At 40.4% G+C, this 25,481-nt stretch overlaps 12 protein-coding genes across 12 annotated transcripts; 9 read left to right on the top strand and 3 right to left on the bottom strand.

The window, feature by feature from the left end:
- Positions 1-40: 40 nt before the first annotated feature.
- LTV1 (ribosome biogenesis protein LTV1) lies at positions 41-1,351 on the top strand (the record flags this gene model as incomplete). The annotated part of the gene is made up of 1 exon (XM_003958849.1): positions 41-1,351. One exon carries the CDS (start codon positions 41-43, stop codon positions 1,349-1,351), a length of 1,311 nt encoding a protein of 436 aa, XP_003958898.1.
- A 151-nt stretch (positions 1,352-1,502) lies between these two features.
- Positions 1,503-2,141, top strand: MRP8 (Mrp8p; the record flags this gene model as incomplete). The annotated part of the gene is made up of 1 exon (XM_003958850.1): positions 1,503-2,141. The coding sequence occupies one exon, from the start codon at positions 1,503-1,505 to the stop codon at positions 2,139-2,141; it is 639 nt and encodes a 212-aa protein (XP_003958899.1).
- A 103-nt stretch (positions 2,142-2,244) lies between these two features.
- NOP9 (RNA-binding RNA processing protein NOP9) lies at positions 2,245-4,215 on the bottom strand (the record flags this gene model as incomplete). The annotated part of the gene is made up of 1 exon (XM_003958851.1): positions 2,245-4,215. One exon carries the CDS (start codon positions 4,213-4,215, stop codon positions 2,245-2,247), a length of 1,971 nt encoding a protein of 656 aa, XP_003958900.1.
- A 162-nt stretch (positions 4,216-4,377) lies between these two features.
- Positions 4,378-6,063, bottom strand: CCT8 (chaperonin-containing T-complex subunit CCT8; the record flags this gene model as incomplete). The annotated part of the gene is made up of 1 exon (XM_003958852.1): positions 4,378-6,063. One exon carries the CDS (start codon positions 6,061-6,063, stop codon positions 4,378-4,380), a length of 1,686 nt encoding a protein of 561 aa, XP_003958901.1.
- A 629-nt stretch (positions 6,064-6,692) lies between these two features.
- KAFR0H03575 (uncharacterized protein) lies at positions 6,693-7,202 on the top strand (the record flags this gene model as incomplete). Its single annotated transcript, XM_003958853.1, has 1 exon — positions 6,693-7,202. The coding sequence occupies one exon, from the start codon at positions 6,693-6,695 to the stop codon at positions 7,200-7,202; it is 510 nt and encodes a 169-aa protein (XP_003958902.1).
- A 1,141-nt stretch (positions 7,203-8,343) lies between these two features.
- KAFR0H03580 (uncharacterized protein) lies at positions 8,344-9,183 on the top strand (the record flags this gene model as incomplete). Its single annotated transcript, XM_003958854.1, has 1 exon — positions 8,344-9,183. One exon carries the CDS (start codon positions 8,344-8,346, stop codon positions 9,181-9,183), a length of 840 nt encoding a protein of 279 aa, XP_003958903.1.
- Positions 9,184-10,589: 1,406 nt separating this feature from the next.
- On the top strand, positions 10,590-12,485 carry KAFR0H03590 (succinate dehydrogenase [ubiquinone] flavoprotein subunit; the record flags this gene model as incomplete). The annotated part of the gene is made up of 1 exon (XM_003958855.1): positions 10,590-12,485. One exon carries the CDS (start codon positions 10,590-10,592, stop codon positions 12,483-12,485), a length of 1,896 nt encoding a protein of 631 aa, XP_003958904.1.
- A 79-nt stretch (positions 12,486-12,564) lies between these two features.
- On the bottom strand, positions 12,565-13,812 carry GYP6 (GTPase-activating protein GYP6; the record flags this gene model as incomplete). Its single annotated transcript, XM_003958856.1, has 1 exon — positions 12,565-13,812. The coding sequence occupies one exon, from the start codon at positions 13,810-13,812 to the stop codon at positions 12,565-12,567; it is 1,248 nt and encodes a 415-aa protein (XP_003958905.1).
- A 349-nt stretch (positions 13,813-14,161) lies between these two features.
- Positions 14,162-18,220, top strand: MHP1 (Mhp1p; the record flags this gene model as incomplete). Its single annotated transcript, XM_003958857.1, has 1 exon — positions 14,162-18,220. The coding sequence occupies one exon, from the start codon at positions 14,162-14,164 to the stop codon at positions 18,218-18,220; it is 4,059 nt and encodes a 1,352-aa protein (XP_003958906.1).
- Positions 18,221-18,417: 197 nt separating this feature from the next.
- On the top strand, positions 18,418-21,168 carry NSP1 (FG-nucleoporin NSP1; the record flags this gene model as incomplete). Its single annotated transcript, XM_003958858.1, has 2 exons — position 18,418; positions 18,575-21,168. Coding segments are annotated over 2 exons (2,595 nt in total).
- A 201-nt stretch (positions 21,169-21,369) lies between these two features.
- RPT1 (proteasome regulatory particle base subunit RPT1) lies at positions 21,370-22,716 on the top strand (the record flags this gene model as incomplete). The annotated part of the gene is made up of 1 exon (XM_003958859.1): positions 21,370-22,716. The coding sequence occupies one exon, from the start codon at positions 21,370-21,372 to the stop codon at positions 22,714-22,716; it is 1,347 nt and encodes a 448-aa protein (XP_003958908.1).
- A 214-nt stretch (positions 22,717-22,930) lies between these two features.
- KAFR0H03640 (uncharacterized protein) lies at positions 22,931-25,441 on the top strand (the record flags this gene model as incomplete). Its single annotated transcript, XM_003958860.1, has 1 exon — positions 22,931-25,441. The coding sequence occupies one exon, from the start codon at positions 22,931-22,933 to the stop codon at positions 25,439-25,441; it is 2,511 nt and encodes an 836-aa protein (XP_003958909.1).
- Positions 25,442-25,481: the final 40 nt, after the last annotated feature.

A 25,481-nucleotide genomic window follows, 5' to 3' on the forward strand; every position in this document is an offset into this window, starting at 1 on the left:
AGCTTCTTCACGTTATGCAAGATGGGAAAGTGAGTACACGATGTCCAAACGGTTCAGCAAGCAGAACGCACAGAAGTACGTGGTGGTGCACAGACCACACGATGACCCACATTTCTATGATGAAGGCGCGTCGAAGCATATCTTGGTTCCTGTGGACGATCCTAATGCGAAGAAGCAGTCTGGTGTTCCTGCTACGGTGAAAGTGGAGCCAAAGGGCGAGAACAAGCATGTGGGGGAAGCTGCTTTGTATGGTATCGAGTTTGATGACTCGAAGTACGATTATACGCAGCATTTGAGGCCCATGGGTGTGAATGCAGACTCCGTTTTCATTCCTGCTAAAGCAGAAACCGCAGGTGGTAAGAAGAAGAATATTGACGACTTGTTCGTGGAGCCAGAATACAAGGAAACCGATGGTGTGAAGCCCAAGTCTGTGTTTGTGAGAGGCGTAGCTGATCCTGAGTATTTGAAACATCAACAGGACGTTTCTGAAGATATTACGGGGTTCAGGCCGAATATGGATCCAGCTCTTAGAGAAGTCCTTGAAGCATTGGAAGACGACGCATATGTGGTGAATGACGATATCGTTGTGGCCTCCAAGAAGCCTGCCGATGCTGAAGAAGAAGAAGACGAAGATGACGTGTTTGCCGAATTGTTGCAAGGTGGTGAGGTTGCTGATGAAGATGAAGTCGACGAATGGGATATTGATAATTTTGAAGATTACGAGGATGAAACGTACTTGAAAGAAATGGAACAGTTTGATAATCTGGAAAACTTGGACGATTTGCAGAATATCGACTACCAGGCAGATGTCAGAAGATTCCAAATGCAATCGAAGGGAGATATGGACCTACAATCTGAAAATGAATTCAATGACGAGGAAGAAGAAGAAGAAAACGACATGTTGGGAGAACTACCGACCATAAAAACCAACCAGAAGAGCAAGAAGAAGCAGCGTCGCAAGAAAGGTGCCATGTCCGACATCTCTGGGTTCTCCATGAGTTCCAGTGCCATCGCAAGAACGGAAACCATGACTGTACTTGACGATCACTACGACCAGATCATAACCGGCTACGAAAACTATGAAGAAGAGCAAGAAGAAGAAGAAGACAACTATAAACCTTTCAACATGGAGAATGAACGTTCTGATTTCGAATCCATGCTAGATGATTTCCTCGACAACTACGAACTGGAGAAAGGTGGCCGGAAATTGGTCAAAAAGAACCCAGAAGTTCAGAGAATGAAGGACGCTGCTGATGAAGTCTCCAAGGGTAAACTCTCGATGAAAAGAAACCGTGAGCGTCAAAAGCAGGTGGATAATTTGACCAACTCTTTAAGTAGTTTAAAGTTTTAATGAATTGATAGAGCCATGCGTCTCGCACATTTTCAAAAAATGGTAACAAAACGGTATTTTCAGGTGATCCTCGAAGGAGGGTTTATAACACTTTTGTAGATTAGTATATATCTGTATATCTCACGTCAATAGATAGAAAACAGCACACAGAATGACAAGCGAATTGGAAACTTTGAAGAAACAGATTGCAGATTTGCATGAATTAGTGAAAAAACAGAGTTTGATCATAACAAAAACTGGTCAAAATGTCTTACAATTACAACTTGAAAAGCAAAGGGCCGATGTTAATAAGCTGGGGCCTACCCAGCCTAAGGTACCTATCGATTTTGATTCGACGGATTTCGCCTCTGATCAGGATTTGGTGGATTTAGTGGCAGAGTTGCAGGGTGAATTGAATATTGTAGATGAAAGGGCTATCAGAAGAACTGCCAACTCCACAAAGACAAAGGCTACTGATATAATTGCCCCTTTACCAAATGCAGATGGTGAGACTCCAACTGTTAAGGACAGTTTCTTTCCCATCACTCTAAAGGATTTTATTTCCATTTCCGACGTTAACTTGGTTAGGGTTGCAAAATTCTATGAACGCTTACCTCCTACAGTGGAAGAACAGCAACGTATCGATAATTATTTGGAAGGTAAAGTGCAAGACTTGTCTATTTCGCAGCCCAGTGATGAAAGTATATTGAAGGAACTCCAGGATTACTCAAAGGATGAAGTCGATGATATGTTCAATGATGTTGCAAGATATTTGGGTCTAACTTCCAGGAGAGGTACTGAGACGTGGTAGATAATCATTATATATCTTTGAGTATTGTTTTAAAACTACTTTTTCTTAATATACATATTACCTGTTAAATACTACAACGCCATACCAGCCCAGACGAACCCCTTCACCTATGTTTGAATTGCTTTCTTGGTTCGTCCTTGGTTTCCTTGTCCCTAGGACGTTTAGGTTGTAGAGGTTTGGAATCTGGGAACAAAGCTGCATCTTGTTCTTTAATTAGCCTCTTCCAGTCGAATCTCTTACGTACGAACAGTTCTAGGTTCCAGTTCTTCCATACTTGTCTGCCATAAGTACTATTTTTCACTTTACCAGCATCTGCATTCAATGCATTTGCGATACGCTCTTTGTATAGCGTTAGTTTCGATGTGAACTCCCACAGTTTATCCATGATATGGGAGCCGTATGCGTTACATGAAAGATTTACAGCATCTTTGCACAGTACGTTTAATAATAACCTTCTCTTGATAATCTCTACTCTGGTGGTCTGTAGAACATGTTCTACAACATGTGAAAACACTCCATGGTAGCACATTTGGAGTAATCTCTCTTCCGGTAAAGCTAGCATACTTTCAATAGTGATATTCAAAAACTTGTCATCGTAGTCTATTAATTGTTCCAAAAACAGAGAACGTCTTCTTTCTTCTGCTGTGGGCCAATCGTCGCGGGTGTTACCTAACGTCGATGAGCTCAGTTGGAGACAGCTCTCCAGGATGTTCTTCGACTCTGATTCGGATGGATAATACTTCTTGATCAATTGTTCAATCACCTCCTCTCTCAAATAGTTGTCATTCTTATCACTGGCATTGATGATCGCAGTACCAAAATCCATGTTGGAATTCAATAGCATGCTCAATTCTGGAATCAATGCGTCCAGAATTTCTTTCACCTGAGTGCTCTTCAAATGCTTTAACAGACTCTGGATGACGAAAGCAGCTGTTGTGTCTCTCTTCACAAGCTTCACTATCCGATCTTTCATATACAAATTGTACAGTCTCTCCACGTACTTGATTCTACCAAAACTAGTCACGTTTTGCAAGAAATGGGAACCCACGGGATCCGATAACAAATACTCAACAAAGGACTCTTCCTTTGGGTCCTTTTCCTCCGTGGTGTTGAATATGAGTCTCCAGAACGAACGATCTCTGTCGAAGATACCTTCCACTTGGATGATTAGCTGGATCACTGGTGACGCAACCTTGTCTACACAATATTCTCTGAACTTACTCACCAGGGTAAGGCTGATTTCAGAACGGGAAGTCGCATTGTTTGTGAACTCTCTGTACAGTTGAGTAAGCATCTCACGTAACTGGATCTTGAACGATTCGGGCGTCTGATACACCTTATTGAAATCGTCGTTATCCTTCAACTCGATCATCTTACGTGCAATCTTCGATTTTTTGGAACGTAATGTAGAATTGTTCTGGGTGGAGCTTGGCAGCACCTTAGAGGATAAAATCAGGATGACAAGTCTCAATGTGTGCGATGCATACTGATGGTTGATCATCTCTTTCATGTGAGGCTTCAACTCATTTAACATGTACAAAAACATGTTCTCCATGGAGGCAAGTACGACCCCATCGTCTTTAGTCACTTCATCAAATGAGGGTGTCAATAGCTCCTTCTCTACCAGCGCTGTAGCCCTCACTAGAAGCGTCTCTAGAACGTGAGACGCATACTTGTGGCAGGCCATACCATAGAACATACCATTGAACACCTGGAACAACTGTTTCAATTGAATGTCGTCACATTCAAGTAGGATACGTTCCATCAGTTTGGAACAGATCTGCGATGTAACAAGCTTCAATTCCTTCCCCTTGGCTTCTTCGATAATACTCGTAACAAAATGCTGCTTCTCCTCTGGTGACTCAAATGCATCAATAGTCAACGTGGACTCAGCTTGCTTGAAATATTCTAACTCTTCTCTGTCTAGCACGCCATAGAACATCTGCGGATTAGATGTATCTTCCTGCCTGTCATTCTCGTTATATGTCTCTTCGGAGATCACTGGAGCTGGTTCAAATTGCTCCTGCTTCTTTTTAGCAAGTAACTTTCTACCTCTTGGCTTCGAAGACCCCATATCCACACTCTTTTACCTGTCTGTTCCTTCTAAAACTCACCTCATCGAGCATCTCTTCAGAGTTCAAAAATTTTTCATCTCCGATGGCCTAAGTGAAATTTTATTACTATGTTACAGAAAATATATAGAAACATGTAGATATGTATATCGATGCGTGTGTATCTAGTCCGCTTGGTCCCAGTTACCTGGTCTTGGTGCTTGAGGGGCTGCTGGTCCACCCGCCTTCTTGGCCATGATGATTTGGTCCACAGACAGGACTGTAGTGGCAGCTTCCGTGGCAACATTAATTGCGAACTTCTTCGTGGCTAGCATGTCGTAGATACCTTCTTCTCTGATGTCCTTGATCCCTTCTTCCTGTTCTCCATCAACGTCAATACCCTGATACAGACTTTCTTCGCTCTCGTTGGCATGGGAGGCGTACAAGTTTGGTAATACTTCGTTCACTTCGAGACCGGAGGTTTCAGCAAGTGTACGTGGAATGACTTCGAATGCTAGAGCAAATTGCTTGATAGCAAGTTGTAGCAAACCAGGGGTCTTTTCACCGAACTTGGTGATTCTAGAGACTAGCTCGATTTCAGTGGCACCGGCACCAGGCAATAGCTGGCCACCTGCTTGCTTCATTAAACCCTTAATGGCGGACACACCACCGTCAATAGCTCTTTCTATGTCGTCCAGGTTGTTTTGTGTGGCACCTCTGAGAATGATTGTGGATGTTCTCGTAACCTCGTCTGCTTCTTGCTTGAAAACAGTAACTCTATCACCACCGATTTCCATGGTCTTTACGGTATCCACTACACCTAATTCTTCTGGTGTTGGAGCACCGAGTCTTGGCATTGGTGTAGCACCGCATACACGGCATATTCTTCTCAATTCAAACTTGCTTGGAACTTTCAAAACGAGAATTCCATATCTGTTCAAGTAATGTAGAGCCAGTTCACCCACGCCAGCACCAGCAACAATACATTTCACACCCATGTCAGCAATCTCTTTCATCATGGCATCAATTTGTTTTTCTTCACCTTTCGAGAAGTCGAGCATTTCTTGAGCGTTATGCAGTAAAACAGTTCCCTTGGTCTCGGTGTTGGCAATGTCTAATGGACAGGTAAAGACGGCAACTTTATGTTTCTCACCTTCTGGCAGGGATTTCACATGGCCTTCTGGTTCTCTGTTGAACACCATACCTTTGATGACTGAGGAGTTGGCAAGAGACCCACCCATGATCTTAACGACACGGATAGAGTCGACGTTGAAGTATGGGTTGCTGACAGAGCCCTTTGGTAGCACATAGGAGACGGCCTCGGCAACCAAGCTGCTTAGAATATCTTCAGACCCATATTGTTTTGACGAAATCACAGGCTTAATGATCTTTAGGAGCTCTTCCTTCTTGGTTTTATCGCTAACTTCATCGACAACCAACTTGTCCAATTCTTCAAGAGTGAAATTCTTGGCCATATTGTAACCCTGAATGATTTCCACCGGAGACAATCCCAGGGCAACTAACTTCTCAGATACATTCAATAATTCCCCAGCGAGAACCATGACTAAGTTGGTACCATCACCCATGTCGATCTTTTGCTGTTCAGTGGCCATCACGAGGACCTTCACGGCTGGATGAACAATATCCAACTCACGCAACATAGTAGCAGCATCATTAGTGAGAATAATCTTACCCAAATGGTTGACGATGATCTTGTTTCTCCCGCATGGACCCATAGAGGTCAGACACATCTGATGTAGTTCACGAACAGCAGCAATGGATTTATTGATCTGACCGTCGGCATTCGAGTAACTGTTGTACCCTTGCTTGAACAAGCCCGCATTGGGGTTCTGTGGCAATCTCAATGACATTATGGAGCTTATTTTGTGTGGTTTTACTTGTCCATTCCACGTTACATCGACCTTTTTCAAATTTCAAAATTTTTCAGCAGACTAAAAGCGCGATTATAGAAGGGCTGTCCATAGAGGCCTTGGAGTGATAGCTAGCCATGGTATGCAGAAATCGACCTTTCGAACAACTTCCATCATGTAAACTCATTTTACTCGTATCAGAGTGGTATGAATTGCTCAAAAATGTGATTGGATTTTCTCTTGAAACGAGAGAGATACTGTGTTCTGGCAGAGAAAATGAAGTTATGATAGGTCTATAGTGCTGTGGCACAAATCGTTTCGATGAAGGTATGGTAGATTGATAAATGATAACGAATAAAATTAACACAACAGTTTACCATAATAGGAAAGTTCGGTACTTGCATAAATAGATCGAGCCTGTAGAGCGTCATACAAGTAATAAGTAAAAAAATCACTCGATATTTTTGATGATAGTGCCAAGAATTCATAAGGTATAAATAGACGTCATCTAGTATCGAGAGGACATCTTTTCCTCTGTTATTCAAGATACTTCTTATACAGAAAAAAGACAGGGCAAATATCGGTTTGGCTTACTACAATTATCTCTTAGATTTTAAGGAGAACTACATATGGCCCGACTTACTTTTCTCTTCAGCGTTATTATAACATTGGTTAACTTCTGCTCTGCGCTAGATTGGCCATTTCCAACTATGACAGAAGTCAACGGAACCTACTGGCAAGCGTTCAATTATTTGAGTTGCTTAAATGCCAGTCATTTTCCAGGTGACACATTGGTCGGTTATGATGACGCTGGCGTATTAGTCGTAGCACTTAACTCGTCATTAGTTAATACCACTATGGCTGACCAGATCATGACCACGTGTTATATTGCTTTGCGTACTAATGTCAGGAATGCCTTGGAATTTTACGACACAGAGGCACCGGAGCTGGAGGATGCGACAACATTGAGTGCGGTACTAGCCCAGGCAGAATACTTGTTACGGACTGAGCCCTTGGCCCCTTCGAGAAGTAGGAGGAACTGTAGCTCAATAAGTAGCAATACCACGCTAACACGCAGGACCGAGGAGTATTATGAGATGTTTCTACACGAGTACTCAGATTGCTGCGCCTTTTTATGAAAGTGTAATCTTCCGGCAACAAATAACAGGATCTGGTGCTAATCTACCACCTTCGTGTGTCAGCGTTTGCCATTCTATTATTTCAAGGTGTAGTTGCTGAAGATAATATATACGCTTTAGAAAGCAGAAGCAGATGCAATATGTGGTTAAAGAAGAATTATAACTCGTTTCTCTGATAAGAGAAAAATATCACGAAGACAGTTATTATCTAGTCGTATGACTGGCGATGACTGTAGCTGGAGTTGCAAATTAAAAAATCTGCCAACTAGAAATTGGCTTGCTTGGTATATATAGTATGTTCAAGATGAGAGCGGCAGAGAAATAAGATGTCATGGCAGGTGACATTTCCCTCATAAAGGAGAATTAACTTCCTCCTGCTATATTCTTGAACCGTGGTACCGTGATCACATTGTCCATGCAACATTCCCTCAAAGTGTGTATGCACTCGGGTCTATGTTTCCCATGCTATGTCGACACAAGCTATTTAGCCATGTGAAGGTGAACTCTTACAAATGTAGTGAAATGTAAATGATTGTTGACGTATGGTTGATTCTGGGTAGATAGATTTTGCAGACATAATAGGAGTATAACTAGGTTGAGTTATACGAGCTGTAGCAATAACTGGTGCAGTAAAATAGTAATAGTATGGTCTGATTTTCTTACAAAGTAAAATATATGCAACAGAATAAAACTTCCAATTGAAAGGAATATCTGAAAGATATATAGGTCTTTGTACATGGTTCGTCTGAGATGGCTGCATGTCATAAATTCTATGACTCAATTTCCAACCGATACCGCTCGTTCTTATGTTAAACTGTAAGATATAAATGTGACTCGCGTAAACAACTCATCTTGCAACAAGATTTGCTGCTTGTACAAATACGCAGAAACTATATGACGTTGTACAAGTAGTAACTGAAAAATTTGCAGCATGTCGTCGACGAGAGTGTCATGCATTTGAGGTATAAATAGACACCATTGAGTATCGAGAAAACATCTTTTCCTCTCTTAATAAAGATACTTCTTATACAGAAAAAAGACAGGACAAATATTGGTTTTTTACTATATAGTTTAATACTGATTTCACAACTCATTGGTTTGGCTTACTACATCAACTTTTAGATTTTAAGGAGAAGTACATATGGCCCAACTTACTTTTCTCTTCAGCGTTATCATAACATTAGTTAACTTCTGCTCTGCGCTAGATTGGCCATTTCCAACTATGACAGAAGTCAACGGAACCTACTGGCAAGCGTTCAATTATTTGAGTTGCTTAAATGCCAGTCATTTTCCAGGTGACACATTGGTCGGTTATGATGACGCTGGCATATTAGTTGTAGCACTTAACTCGTCACTAGTTAATACTACTGCGGCTGACCAGATTCGGACCACGTGCTATATTGCTTTCCGTAGTCGTTTCAAGAATGCTTTGGAATTTTACGACACAGAGGCACCGGAGCTGGAGGATGCGACGACATTGAGTGCGGTACTAGCCCAGCCGCAATATTTGTCACGGACGGAGCCCTGGCCCCCCGCGAGGAGTAGGAGGAACCATAGCTCAATAAGTAGCAATACCACGCTAACACGCAGGACCGAGGAGTATTATGAGATGTTTCTATCAGAGTACTCAGGTTGCGCTAGTTCAGATCTAATTTTGACGTACCCTTTGGAGTGTATGTCCTATGCGAGTTCTTTCACATCATTAGAGTTTAGCAACCCTTCCTCCAAATATATCTTGAGAGGTTACGCATGGCCGCATCACGATTGTACCAAGGGCAACGAAAAGTCATATGTGGTTGGCCCGGGTAGCAGTTCGGGCTGCTTCAAGCGAACGACGTACTCTTACTACGGCGTTTTTCAAGATGACGACTGCTATGGAGTAGAAGAGTACAATTGCCAAGAAGCTACGACCAACGACATATCCTCAATAATCATGACAGGGGCAGTATACCTAATGATGGCCCTACTAGCCTCTAGCTAAGACAGCCTTAACCTGGAGTATCAATCTAGGCGGCGTAGGCATAGTCGCGCACGCACCACAACTAATGCGCTATCAGACACTAGTGTGGTACTATCTGGTCTTAACCCCGCCGAACCCCAGGTTGTTCAAGAGGTTCGAATAGAATAAATAAGTTCTGCAAGCTTTAATAGAAAATTAAATTAAATTAAAAAAATAAAAATATAGATATTTGTTTAAATAAATGTACGTAAAAAAAAAGACTAATTTTTGTCAGGAGTGAAGAGATCATGATATTTATATACAAGCATTTTCTACCGATAGTTTCCTTTTTTATCTTCCCAGCTCAGTCAACGATTAAGTTTTCATATTGGTGCTATGATCCAGGAATTGCCAAGACATAAAGCTGTACACTCCCCAGAAGCATATTCATGTAAAAAGGGAAAAACTCGGTATATTAATATGACCCGATGTGGGTAGGTCACCGTCCCACCACGCTTTTCATGGGAGTACAATCTTCCGACAACAAGAAACAGGATCTGGTGCTAATCTATCACCTTCGTGTGTCAGCGTTTGCTACACTACTATTTCAAGGTGTAGTTGCTGAAGATAATATATACGTTTTAGAAAGCAGAAGCAGATGCAACATTTGGTTAAAGAGAATTACAACTTGTTTCTCTGATAAGAGAAAAATATCACAAAGACAGTTATTATCTAGTCGTATGACTGGCGATGACTGTAGCTGGAGTTGCAAATTAAAAAATCTGCCAACTAGAAATTGGCTTCCTTGGTACATGTAGTATATTCAAGATGAGAACGGTAGAGTAATTAAATGCACTTGCACGTGACATTTCTTTCATACGGGAGACTTACTCCCGCTATATTCTCGAACCGTGGTACCGTGATCACATTGTCCATGCAACATTCCCTCAAAGTGTGTATGCACTCGGGTCTATGTTTCCCATGCTATGTCGACACAAGCTATTTAGCCATCAGACTATGAACTCTTATTGTAGTAAAATGTAAATAACCCCATCACTTATTCGGCACCTCAATGCCACAAGTGAAACCACATGTGGAAACGACTAATTCCAATTCCACAAGCCGGGTGATAGCAACATCTACTGGCTAAATGCTTTGTGGCATTCAAATTGTTCTTTTTTTGCCACAATGTAGCAGAATACGAAGTGCGTTGGATCACGTGATTTGAATTTACCAAATTAGGCATAATCAGGGCATCAAGTAGTCCTTGCATATGAAAATGCGGTACTCCGAATCATCGTGCTCCCATAGGTTCGAATCGATTGAAGTACTAGGAAAGGGTCCTTACTATCTTATATATACGAATCATTGTAAGCGTTGTAGACTCAATATTAAAAGGGTAGTTCAAATTATATCAGGGTGTCTGGCGACGAAGAAGTGGAAACAATATGCTTTCGATAAGGTCTAGTTTCAACGGTGTAGCGAGAAGAAGTTTCAGATCCACTTCAAGGCAGTGGAGGCAGTACAGTACAGATCACAACTCACTGGCCGCCAAGTATCCTATAATTGACCACGAATACGATTGTGTAGTGGTAGGTGCAGGAGGTGCAGGATTAAGAGCTGCATTTGGACTGGCGGAAGCAGGGTTCAAAACTGCCTGTGTATCGAAATTGTTCCCAACAAGGTCCCATACGGTGGCAGCCCAAGGTGGTATAAATGCAGCTTTGGGGAATATGCATCCAGATAATTGGAAGTGGCACATGTACGATACAGTAAAAGGCTCGGATTGGTTAGGGGATCAAGATTCTATACACTATATGACAAGAGAGGCACCTAAATCAATCATAGAATTAGAGCATTTTGGCATGCCATTTTCGAGAAATAAAGAAGGAAGAATCTATCAAAGAGCATTTGGTGGTCAGTCTAAAGAATATGGTAAGGGAGGTCAAGCATATAGAACTTGCGCGGTTGCGGACAGAACGGGCCATGCCATGCTACACACTTTATATGGCCAAGCTTTGAATCATGACTGTAACTTCTTCATCGAATATTTTGCAATGGATTTGTTGACTCATAATGGTGAAGTTGTAGGGGTTATTGCATATAATCAAGAGGATGGCACTATTCATAGGTTCAAGGCTCATAAAACTGTAATCGCCACAGGCGGATATGGTAGAGCTTATTTCTCTTGTACCTCAGCACATACCTGCACTGGGGACGGTAATGCAATGGTAGCAAGAGCTGGTTATCCCTTGCAGGACTTGGAATTTGTTCAATTCCATCCTTCAGGTATATATGGCTCCGGCTGTCTAATTACGGAGGGTGCTCGTGGTGAAGGTGGATTTTTATTAAATTCTGAAGGTGAAAGATTCATGGAACGTTATGCGCCAACCGCAAAGGATTTGGCTAGTAGGGATGTTGTTTCTCGTGCTATTACAATGGAAATTAGAGCAGGAAGAGGAGTGGGAAAAGAGAAGGATCATATATACTTGCAATTGAAGCACTTACCAGCTTCGGTACTCAAGGAAAGGTTGCCAGGGATTTCGGAAACCGCAGCCATTTTTGCTGGTGTAGATGTAACGAAGGAGCCCATACCTGTATTACCAACGGTTCATTATAATATGGGTGGTATTCCAACCAAATATACCGGAGAAGCTTTGACCGTTGATGAAAAAACTGGCGAAGATAAGGTTATTCCAGGATTGCTTGCCTGTGGTGAGGCTGCATGTGTTTCAGTCCATGGTGCAAATAGACTTGGTGCTAACTCTTTATTAGATCTTGTTGTATTTGGTCGTGCTGTGGCAAAAACAGTATCTAGCTCTTTACAGCCTGGGCTACCTCACAAGCCATTACCCGATGACATTGGTAAGGAATCGATTGCCAATTTAGACAAATTAAGAAATTCTAACGGTTCTAAATCCACCGCTCAAATCAGGTTAGAGATGCAGAAAGCCATGCAGAAGGATGTGTCCGTCTTTAGAACCCAAGAAACATTGGAGGAAGGTGTCAGAAATATTACAAATATTGCACGTTCCTTCAATGATGTTTGCGTTACCGATAAATCAATGATATGGAATTCTGATCTTGTGGAAACCTTGGAATTACAGAATTTGCTAACATGCGCTACTCAAACAGCCATATCAGCCGCCAATAGGAAAGAATCTCGTGGTGCACATGCAAGAGAAGATTATCCAAAGAGAGATGATGAAAACTGGATGAAACATACGTTATCGTGGCAAAAGGATTTGAATGATCCGGTTAAGTTGAATTATAGAAATGTGATTTACAAAACTTTAGATGAAAATGAATGTCCTTCGGTACCACCAGCCATCAGATCATACTAGATTTACATGCATTACTTATTATCAAAGAAAAAATTCATGTTTTATTTCCATATTCAATTTATTTATGTATTCAATTTATTTATTTATTTAGAGATCTAGCCACTCTTTGACGTAATTTATTTTCAATTCTCTGTCTATTCGGATCAATTGATTTATTATTTGCTTTCATGAAGTCAGTAACAATTGATTTCATGCCATTGAGATTTTTATAACTCCATAATTCACATAATGTTCCAGAAATTTTGCATATTGATAAAATATCAATTTTTTTCTTAGCATAATCGTCTTTAAAATGTAACATGAATTCTATCAAATCATCGTTATCATGACTGTCTATCATTGAAATTTCATCATGCACATTGGTAAGCAGCATTATAATAATACAAGTCATCAGAATTTTCAACTGATAATTAAACGTCAAAATATGATCCCAAAGAATCAAGGAATCGTTCATGGATAGTTCCCTTATGAATAATAATCTAGTCCATCTAATCAGCCATATTAAATTCGAGTGTGCATTGAGTCTTTTATTATAGAAAATGGTGTAGAGACTTGGTGAGACAACTTGTAAGATGGGTATAAAATAATTCTTTTCCCAATTAAGTAGGTTAGTCTCGTTATAGAATGTGGGGGCTAGTTGATTCATTAACTTGCTGTAAATGACCAGTGTAGCTTTAGAAGTATTTGCATGTGAAGAGACAAGTGAATGAAGTTGTAAATAAATGACACCCAAAATTTCGTGATAGCCCTGTTTATAAGAAAATCTTTGCTCTGTAAGAGGCAATCCACTCCTATTGGAAAGTACCAGGTAACTGAGCATTATTTGTTTCATTTGAGAATGGACCTCAGATTTTTGGAAAATTTCATCCAACAGCAGCCTCGACAAGTCCAAATCAATGATCTCAAGAGTATCCTCCAGGGACATGTCACCATCGTTTCCATTTGGATCCTCTGCACTATGCAAAGGATGCGTATGCACTTCCCTTGGAGTCAATTTCTTTATACCATTAGTTATCTTCTTCAACCCCGTCGGCACCCTAGAAGTACCACGATGCTGTGAAACGCTCCCTACTGTAGCATCATCAGTCGCTGTCTTTTCGGCAGATATGTCAGGAATCGCTATTAACTCATAATCCTCGTGTCTAACGTCATTATAGTCACCTTCGTCTACATGCAGCAGCAAGCTTTTCCACAGCCAACCTCTAGCCTTTCGGGACAATATCTGGTCATTACTGAACGTATACAGCTCGTTCTTCCACACCCCATTGGCAATCAGCTGCTCCCGTGTACTATACTTCTTAATGATCCTCTGCACCAGCTCAGCCATCCCATCCAACTACTAGCTCATCGAATACTGACTGGCATCACACTCAATTTATTCATATCACTTTAAATTTTTCAACTATTCTTGTTCCGTTTTAGGGAACTCCATTTCCTAATACAGCACAAAATACCGAAACAAGTAACATATTGCTGTTTCCGGTAAGATGTTTCCACTTCCGGCTCGTTCCTTGCCCAATAAGGAAACTTGCACGAATAACGCAATATTTCGCTGCGAGAAAAGGAGAGAAGCCTTTCTAAACAGAGGGAGGTTTTTAAGAAGTTGGAACCACAATTAGACATATTTGAGTTGTATCTGAGATCTCTGCAACTTGGAACTGCCGGACAGTAAAAGTATGGATCCTAAGGACACTCAAAATATATTAAAGGAACATAATGTCCCCGTTGTGGATGTGGACTGGGTGATAAGGTCGAAAGTTAAAGATAAAGAGAAGTCTGAACGTAAAGATGGCGAGAGCAAAGGCACCGGTGACAATGGTGGCAACCTGTTCAAGGATAGTTATCTCGAATCTGAGAGTCTAAGTGAAGTGAAGAAAACCAGTAGTAACGAGGATATTGAAACCACGGAGATTGATTCCTCGCATGTAATAGATTCAAGGGCCGATGACTTACCACCTGCGGGACTGCAGCTAAGAAGGACGCAATCTGAATCCATAGCTGATACGGGGAATTACAGGATGAGAAGTGGGTCTGTGGATTCGAGAAGTGAAAAGAAATCTGGGTTTTTGAGAAGTCTTTTCAGCCGTAAGAGATCTCAATCCCAATCCCAACCTACTTCCAGAACGCAGACGCCTCCTCCATCTTTAACTGTAGACACTAAAACTAAAAGGTCAGCCAGCATAGCTACTCCTTCAAAAAATAGCCGTTTAGCTGAAGAAAGTAATACTCAGCGTGGAGAGCGTGCTCTCCCCGGTCAAGAGAATACTAGATCCCAAAATTTGGCGAGGAGTAAAGAAGAGTCCGTACATCATCATTATCACCATCATCACCACAGGGACTCTTACTCTGGTGGTGAATCATGTCAGGTTTCTGAGAATAATAAATTTGGAAATACAAAGGAAGATAAGAGATTGATGGAATTTTTGAAGTATTATAAGTCTAAAAATTATTCAGTCTCTGCATTTAAAGATACTGCTTCAAGCTCCACGAAACGAGCTTTATTCTCTATAGTAGACGATAACAACGAAGGCTACGAAAATATTTACTCGAAAGAGAACAGTAGTAAAAAATTTGATGTCAAAGGGAGGCCTATCCCACCTCATCCAGATACGTCAAAGCTGCCTTCTGCCATAAAAGCATCAACAAATAATATCTCGACAGATACTAGTAACAATAGAAGTAATACTACCCTCGATAGCGAATCCTCGGCGACTCCATTATCTGCGAATTATAACTCAAATAAATTTGGTGCTTTCTTAAAAAAAGTGACCTCATACGGTAATTCCAATGTCAATGTTCCTGATTCAACCGCTGTAGCAACAAATGTGACTAAAAATCCCTCTAAGTCTAACTTGAAGAACGATTCAAAACTATTTGATCCTGCTAAGGCATCCGCTGTACCAGGATTAGAAGACATGGGAACTTTAAAACATGTCTCATTTGCAACTAACACGTACTTCAATGATCCTCCGCAACAAATTTGCAGTAAGCATCCAAGAAAGGGAGAGGTAGAAGTAAAATCAAACGGTTCCGTCATAATTCATAAGTTATCTCCCGAAGAAAAAAGGAAAATAATGGAAGAATCGAGTACAGGTATCGTGGTTGGAGGTTCCGGTCAATTAAAGTTACTTTCTCCTAACTTAAGTTTGTGTAGTTTGAAAAAAAAAGAAGAGGGCAGACCACAACAAAATAATGACACAGAAGGGAAGAAAAATGATGTAGTTCTTGACTCACAAACAAGGAACATTAGAGTAGCTGCTGCAGAAGCTGCTGCAGAAGCAAGAGCTAAGGATTCTCCCGGTATTAATGAAGATGATGTTAAAGTGAGTAAGACTGCATCACATTTGACCATCGATAAGCCAATGATCACAAGACGTTCCTCGTCAAACACACTTTTATCAACCATGCCATCTTCCGCATCATTGCCATCCATGAGCTCCACTTCAGATGACGAGATGATCCCACCACCAAACATAAAAATTCCTCATGATGTTGTATACACTAGATGTTGCCATTTGAGAGAGATTCTACCTATACCTGCCACTTTGAAACAACTTACCCCGGGGTCTACAGACCCAATCCCATTATTACAACTGCGTAATCCAAGACCATCCATGGTTGAAATTTGGTCTTTCTCTGATTTCATTAGAGTTTCTCCGATCTCATGTATATCTCTGGACGGTGTTAGTCTATCAGTGGAAATGCTAAAAACAATATTGAGTGCACTAGCCAACAAGGCTAATTTTGAAAAATTGTCGCTTCGTAATACTCCATTGGACGAAGAAGGTTGGAAATTACTGGCATATTTTATTTCCCATTCAAAGGCATTGAATGCTCTAGATTTGACAATGGTTCCTCAAATCAAGACCAATGTTCAAAAACCATCAAAATCTTCACTGAGAAATAAGAATAACATTACTCGTATGGAATGTAACTTAGATAATAGATCCGATATGAATTGGAATTTGATGGCGGGTGCCATAACCTTCAAAGGAGGTGTAGAGGAGTTGGTTTTATCAGGAGCAAAGATGACCGTATCACAATTTAAGATTTTCATTGAAGTTGCATGTGTCAAAACTACAAGATTGGGGTTGGCATATAATGATTTGACTTTAGAACAATGTGAAATCCTCGCCAAATGGTTGGTAAATTCCAATGTCATTGGTCTAGATATCGGATTCAATGATTTATCTGGTAAATTAGAAGCGTTCCGTGAAGCTGTCTGGAATAAGATTTATAAAGAGGGAAAGAAAAATGTTTTCAGGTATCTTTCATTGAATGGAACAAATTTACAAGTCAATGAGAACGATACAAGTAAAACCAATGATGTGTTGAAATTGATAAGTACCCTGAGTTATGCAGAAGATTTGAGGTTTCTGGATTTATCCAACAATCCGAAAATGTTCCCACATTGTTTAAGCACATTGATGAATACATTACCTGTTTTCGTTTCACTATTAAGACTTCATTTGGATTATAACGGGATGTCTTCGACGGATGTTGTGACATTAGCAGAGATTCTACCATTATGTACCAAGCTGAAGTATTTTTCCATGTTAGGTACTCCATTAGATTTGGCCGCTAGTAAAGCAATGGCGGAAGTTATGAAAAAAAATTCCTCTTTGATTACATTGGATATTGACTATATTTATGTCCCAGAAAAGATCAAAGATCAAATTTCTTTGTACACCATGAATAACATTCAAAACGAGTTGACTAGGGTTAAGGAAAATGACACTCAAAAGCCTGATTTCATTAATAACGCAGACGCCAAAAAGAGAAAAGACGCTGCTTACAATTTGAAGAAGCAATTGGTGATGCTGCTCACTGAAGACCTTGATAACGTTGACAGAGAGGAATATAATCAAACAGTGAAAAAATTTATTATCAGGCTATCTATAGCCAGAGAAAAGATTACTAAGGTTGTCCAGGACTTGTTTTCCTTAAGGCTTCAAGGGGAATTAAATTTTGAAGGTAAAGAAACTCTAATTAGACTTTGTGTCATTGATGCAAGTCTTGAAAAAGGAACACGATTATTGAAAGAAAGAACAGATCATAAGGATTCTATGGAAATAATGAATGAACCACGTTCTCCTGACGGCACCGCTCAAAGAGAAGCCATTCTGGAATTTTCTTCTTTTGGCAGAACGGGCCATACTGCACTATTACCTTTCAGTTCCGCTCAAATTGAAAAAACATCCAATGATGCAGAAGACGCTGTACCGTTGACGGAGAGTCCTGAACCTGAACATTTGAAGCCTTCTGTTCCAAATGAAGAAACAGGTGAGGAACATCATGATTCCTTACCAAACACAGTATCTCAGGAAGAGAGGGACGCATTAGGGCGTGCTGCAGAAAGCATGGATAGTGATCAAATCAAAGAATTCTTGTTGAGAAGTGATGTAGCGTCTGTAATCAACGCAATTGATGAGTTACATAGGCAAGGCTATCATCTCCATCACATATTCAAAAGACAAGGGGGAAATTGTCCAGAGAAAAACTGTCTGAACGTGTCAGATTCCTCAAGCGCAGATTTTGAAGGACTTCACCAATCGAAAACTGAAGAATCTCAGCCGGTAGAGAAGTTAGGCGACGTTGCCGTACTAAACTCCAAGGACTACAAAAATACATGGACTCTCAAGAAGAGGAAGCCATCAGCGCAGCATATGACCAAGTGCTGGATAAGTTGGAACGCAAGAGAGTACCTAAACAGCATGAAAATTCATAAACTATGACATACTTCATAATTGTATAATTATAATTAAATCTATTAGCATTTATTCTCACGCGCGTTGTTACCCGCACGAACGTTTTTTCTTGTATATAGAAAAAAATTCGAAATCGAAATCGTACGTATAGGTGAATAGGTGAAGAGACTATAGAGATTTGTGGAGATAACCAGACCAATTGGAGTAAATAGTCTTCGTTAAATAGTATGTGAATCTTTAATATGTCAGAGATTGTTTTCTGCTTTAGAAGATATTCTTTTGCGGCTTCTAGGAAGACTAGCGTATAAGATATCTCTTAACATTTATGTTTGATCAGTCCAAAGAACTTTACTAACAAAAGATTATACATATTGCAAACAGTGAATTTTAGTACACCAAATAATAAGCCATTTGGTAATGCTGGTACTGGAAACCAGAACGATGCTAGCAAGCCAGCCTTTGGGTTTGGTACTAATGTGAATAATACTCAACCAACGTTTGGATTTGGTAATAATAGCAATAATGGTACTACTAATAATCAAAGTAAACCGGCCTTTGGGTTTGGAACTCAGTCTTCCACTGGACAATCAGCTTTTGGCACTGCTACCAACAGTACAACACCGGCATTTGGCTTCGGCAATACTTCTACAAACACAAATGATTCTAAACCTGCCTTTGGAGGCTTCGGTACAGCGCAAACCAACACCACAGCTACGTCCCAACCAACCTTTGGTGGATTCGGCTCAGCGGTTAATAATACCACCAACGCATCAAAGCCAGCGTTTGGTGGTTTTGGTTCTTCCGCAACTACTACCAACACTACTAGTGCGGATGCCTCAAAACCAACATTTGGTGGTTTTGGTTCAGCTGGAACAGCTAATACTAGTACTGGTGGTACTTCACAGCCTACATTTGGTGGTTTTGGCTCCAGTAATAATACTGTTGCTGCCACGGGAGATACTTCCAAACCAGCATTTGGCGGTTTTGGTCAATCTGCTTCTGGTTCTGATGCCTCCAAGCCGGCTTTCGGTGGTTTTGGTGCCGCTTCTAATAGTGCTACAACAGATGCTGCCGAACCAGCTTTCGGTGGTTTCGGTGCTGCCGCTACCAATACAACAGCTGCAGCACAGCCAGCGTTTGGAGGCATTGGAGCTTCTACGACTGCTACAGCCAAGCCAGCATTTGGTGCCCAGGCACCAACATCAGCATCCACTGATGCCCCAAAACCTGCTTTTGGTGGTCTTTCTTCTGCTGCCACTACTACTCCTGGCAGTACCTTTGGCCAAACTGCAGCGGCATCTACTGCAAACACAACAAAGCCAGCATTCAGTGGTTTTGGAGCCAGTACCACGGCTAGCGATAAACCTACAGCAGCTACTACTACAGCATCCACCGGGTTCAACTTTGGAGCGAAGACAGATAACGGTACGACGTCTGCCCCAACATTGGGATTTTCCATAGGAGGCTCCACAGAAAAGAAAGACGATGCTAAAGCAGCATTTTCTTTTGGTGCCAAGAAAGAATCGGAGACTAAACCTGTAGCTACACCTTCATTTTCCCTAACAGCTACTGAGAAGAAGGATGAGCCAGCTAAGCCAGCTTTTTCATTCGGTGCTAAAAAGGATGAGAAAGAACAGTCAGCATCTGCCACTACATTTTCTCTTGGTGGTGCTGAGAAGAAAGAACCCTCACCCGCATCAGGGTTCTCCTTTGGTGCTAAGAAGACAGAGGATACTAAGCCTGCTGCCATTTCTGCACCATCCTTTTCTCTAGGAAGTGCTGCTAAAAAGGACGACGAAGCTAAGCCAGCTTTCTCCTTTGGTGCTAAGAAAGATGAGGAAAAGAAGGATGAAGCTGCCAAGCCTGCCTTCTCTTTTGGTGCTAAGAAGGATGACGATAAGAAGGATGAAGCTGCCAAGCCTGCGTTCTCCTTTGGTGCTAAGAAGGATGAAGATAAGAAGGATGAGGCTGCCATTTCTGCACCATCCTTTTCTCTAGGAAGTGCTGCTAAAAAGGACGACGAAGCTAAGCCAGCTTTCTCCTTTGGTGCTAAGAAAGATGAGGAAAAGAAGGATGAGGCTGCTAAGCCTGCGTTCTCTTTTGGTACTAAGAAGGATGAAGATAAGAAGGAAGCTCCAAAGGTCGGATTTGCCTTCGGTGCAAAGAATGAAGAAGACAAGAAGGAAGCTCCAAAACTTGGCATCTCATTCGGTGCTAAGAAAGAGGAGGACAAGAAGGATGAAGCCAAACCAGCTATTTCTTTTGGTGCCAAGAAAGAAGACGATAAGAAATCAGAGACTGCCAATATCGGTTTAGCCGATGGTAAGAACTTAACTACTAAAGAAGTTGAATTGAAACCTATTTCGCTTGATAATAAAACTTTAGACGACCTAATAACGAGATGGACCAACCAATTAACCAAAAGTGCTATACATTTCAATGAATATTCAAAAAAGGTCAATGAATGGGATGAAATGCTCGTTAGTGGTGGTGAACAAATCAATCAATTATATTCAGAGACTTTATTAGCCGAGCAAACGCAAAACAGAATCGATCAAACACTACAGTACATTGAAAGACAGCAGGAAGAATTAGAAACTTTCTTGAATAATTATGAGAAGAAGACCGAGTCTCTCATGGCAGATGTGTTATCCACGACATCTTCAGGAAACGCCACTGCAAACAATAACGACGAAAGAAGACAACAAGCCTATCATACGGCAGAGAACTTGGACGAAAACTTAAACTCATTATCTTTGAACCTATCCACTTTAATCAAAGAAATCAACGAAGTCAGCACTACGTTCAATAAGACTACAAGTATAAATCTAAAGAACCAAGACGAAAACACACAATTGGTAAAATTGTTGAACATACATTTGGATGCGCTCAAGTCTTTGGATAACAACTCTACTCTGCTTGAACAAAAGATCAAGACCATAGCCAAAGGATCTCATCTAAAAACAGCTGTATAATAATATAAGTATTTAATCAAAAAGTCAAATTTTTCTATTCAAATCCTCTCCGCGGACTGTTTTGTTATTTTTTCGCAAAATTACGAATATTGCAAAAGTTAAAGGTCAAAAAGTTTTGCCACCCAAGAGGAAGTTAAATAAGTTTACATTACAGAATCAGCAAGGCAAGACCTAGAGTTTATATATATAAAAGCTATTAAGATGCCACCAAAACAAGACTGGGAAAAGTATAAGACTCCAATTGACGAGGAATCCAGTAAGGAGAAGAAGGAGGAGCAAATTGCGCCTTTGACAGAAGGTGATATTCAAGTTCTGAAGACCTATGGTGCTGCTCCTTATGCAGACAAGTTGAAGGTTACAGAGGAGGATTTGAAGAAGATAGAAGCTAGAATCAAGGAGAAAGCAGGCGTTAAAGAGAGTGATACAGGTTTAGCGCCCTCACATATGTGGGATGTCATGGGTGATAGACAGAGACTGAGTGAAGAACATCCTTTGCAGGTTGCACGTTGTACGAAGATTATTAAAAGCAGTTCTGAAGAAGGAGCCGAGGGAAATGAAGACGAAGATGATGCCAAATACGTTATCAACCTGAAGCAGATAGCCAAGTTCGTTGTGGGGCTTGGTGAACGTGTTTCACCAACTGATATCGAAGAAGGTATGAGAGTTGGTGTTGACAGATCTAAATACCACATTGAATTGCCACTTCCACCAAGAATTGATCCGACTGTGACTATGATGACTGTGGAAGAGAAACCAGACGTCACTTACAGTGACGTTGGTGGTTGTAAAGAACAGATTGAAAAGTTAAGGGAAGTTGTTGAATTACCATTGTTGTCTCCGGAAAGATTTGCTACACTAGGTATTGATCCACCAAAGGGTATACTGTTGTATGGTCCTCCAGGTACCGGTAAGACATTATGTGCTCGTGCTGTTGCAAACAGAACAGACGCAACTTTTATCAGAGTCATTGGTTCCGAACTAGTACAGAAATACGTGGGTGAGGGTGCACGTATGGTCAGAGAACTGTTTGAAATGGCACGTACGAAGAAGGCATGTATTATTTTCTTTGATGAAATTGATGCCATTGGTGGTGCAAGATTTGATGATGGTGCTGGTGGTGATAACGAAGTGCAAAGAACGATGTTGGAATTAATCACACAATTAGACGGTTTCGACCCTCGTGGTAACATCAAAGTTATGTTCGCAACAAATAGACCAAATACATTAGATCCTGCATTATTAAGGCCTGGTAGAATCGATCGTAAAGTTGAATTCTCTCTTCCGGACCTTGAAGGTAGAGCAAACATTTTCCGTATTCACTCTAAAGCTATGAGTGTAGAACGTAATATCAGATGGGAATTGATATCAAGACTTTGTCCAAACTCTACCGGTGCCGAATTAAGATCTGTCTGCACAGAAGCTGGTATGTTCGCCATCAGAGCAAGAAGAAAAGTTGCTACCGAAAAGGATTTCCTCAAAGCCGTCGACAAAGTTATCAATGGTTACAAGAAGTTCAGTTCCACATCTCGTTACATGCAATATAACTGATCATTCTGTATGTTATATAACTGCCATTAAATTTGTATATATAAAGTATTCTAATGTCTCATCATATGAAATTTCTCCGAAGTCCTCAATAAAAATCAATCATAATTACATCCTTTGTTATACCTCCATCAGGATAGAAAACGCACCGTATTTTGCTAATTGTGGCTAATAGTGGATCTACAAGCGGTGGTAGTGATATTTGCATAGGTTTGGTATGTCGAAGTTCATGCAATTTTTCGCTATTCTAACGTTTTGTGTTCATACATTTGTGAATGCTAGACATATAAAAAATGAGTTTACTACTGTAATTGATATACTATCAGACAACGTGGAGTTTTCTACGTTCTTAAGAGTGGTACAGAGGAAGGGATATGTTTCGTACCTGAACGATCTAGATGATTTTACGCTTATTGTTCCTTTCAATTCAGCATTTATTGATAATTTCGATATGTCCAAGTTTGATATCGAGAACTATATCGTTTACAACCGGACTCTGTATACGAAGGATTTTGATAAACAGACGCTAGTGATTTCTGAAAGTGTCAAGTATCCTTTGGTATTCAGTGGTGGTGATGGTGATGGATCATTTGAGGTCAATACGATCCCCATAATTGAAAGTGATTTGGTACCCAATTTTCAAAATGCAGTCATACAGGGTATACCTGATCTCATATTCAATCCACCCAGTATATATGATCTGTTAACCGTGATGGGAAGTAAATCAGAAACCTGTGACCATTTGGAACGCTTGTTAGGTCAGGTCAAACAGCTTGATTCTATGATTCAGAACGCAACGATATTGGTTCCTTCTGACAAAAATTTTGAAAACCAATTTAATGCAGTCGAGCTCGACTATTTACTCAATGCATTTCAGAGTTTTGATCAAGTGAATGAAGTAATTCAAGAAAGATGGAAAGACGATATAATAACACTTCTCAAGAATCTTGTTGTCGGTTCCATTATTGGTGGTACCGTTGATATTGGAGTGAAAAACTTAAATAATGAGGTTTTACTCATGGAAAGTAATGAATTGGGTTCAAAGCTTACAGTCAATTCTACGTCTTTATCCACAGACCCTAACAGAATTTATGATACTGGTATTGCTCATCTCTTCCGGGATCTTGATGTTTTGAACCATGGCCTATCATTTGATGCTGAGAAATATCTTCTTGGATTAAATTCGTCAGTATTCGTTGATGAAATCTATATTAGAAAGCTGGAAAACTTGATTCAAGATAACAGGCAAAATTTAACTATTTTCGTATCAAAATCTTCACAAAGTGATTCTAACGGGTTTGCAAGATCAACTTTACTTTACCATTTTGTAGAAGAGCAAATATGGTTGGAATCTGAGTTTCCAGGTGTCTATGACGAGCATAGCTCTACCAAACTATTCTCTTCAGCATTTTGTTCTTCCAATAAAAGGTTAGGTGGGAACTGTCAAAGGTTAAAAATAACCAAATCTAAAAATGGCTACGAAATTAATGGAGGACAGAAAATTCTTCATTCAACACCTTACCAGGTGGGTAATACACTAATTTATGTGATAAATGAGGCACTGACTCTACCAGGCGAATTACTACAATCAATCCCTAGATTTGACTCATGTTCCCAGTCTATTTTCTTTTTGAGGCAGTCAAGATTGCTAGATCTGGAAAGTAATCATAAGGGCTACACTGTCTTTTTACCTTGTTTCGATTCCTGGAACAAATTAGGTCTCAATCTCGAATATATTAGGGGTAATTCTAGTGCTGTAGAATTGATCATGAAAAATTATATTGTTGACGGCCTTATCTACACAAACGGTGGTAACGTCACCGTCGATACAAGAAATCTTTTGGGCGAATCATCAAGAGTCATAATGACTGAAAATAGAGAAGAAATGTCTTCCAACATCAGTTCATTAAAGAGTTCAATTCAATTGAAAAAGAATTATGACGTTATGTTCAATCAAGGTGTCATTCATCCTATAGATACAGTGCCCGTACCAAAAGAATTAGATATTAGTCTAAAAGACCTCATTAATACCACAGGTACATATCCATTAATTGATCTTATCGAATCTTTCCCTAACTTATCAGGAATCCTGTCCAGAAACAATAGTACTGACTTTTCTATTTTGGTTCCAACCATGTCTTCTTTGGATGTAGAAGGCATCAATGCTGATTATAAAAATCTAGCGAAGTTCCTTAAGTTACATATAATAATGGGTAATACCACGAAGCACTTATTAAGTTGCAATGAAGAGGATGAAATTCTTACAATTCTAGGCCAAAAGCTGAAGTGCAAAAATTTACAAAGTAGTGGACAGTTCTTACAGTTTGAGAATAATGAGGAAAATCAAGTTAGGATTTTAAATAAGGGTTGTTCTACTGAAAAGGAAAATTCATGCATTTTTTTAATTGATAGACCACTCTCAGTTGACTGGCTAGAAAAGGAGCATTATCACTTTACTTTGCCCATTGTTGCTATTGGGCTTGGTATAGTACTCGGTGTCATGTTTATAGTATCCTTACTTGGCTGTCTTCTTGTAGTGAGAGTCGGAAAAGAAGATAGGCCTAGTGATGATGAAAGTTTCAGTAATGATGAAGCTGGAAATGTCACTCAACCTCTATTGCCGCCACAGAGGGTGGAGGCAGCCCCATCAGAAGAAAATACGCCTATTGACCAGGGTTACTCTTCGAATTCGGTCTCGAAGCCAATAAATGTCTCGAGGAGACCGTGATTTTTATATATTCTTTAAACATCGAGTGTAAATAACATTT

Source organism: Kazachstania africana, chromosome 8, assembly GCF_000304475.1.
Source record: "Kazachstania africana CBS 2517 chromosome 8, complete genome".
NCBI lineage: Eukaryota > Fungi > Ascomycota > Saccharomycetes > Saccharomycetales > Saccharomycetaceae > Kazachstania > Kazachstania africana.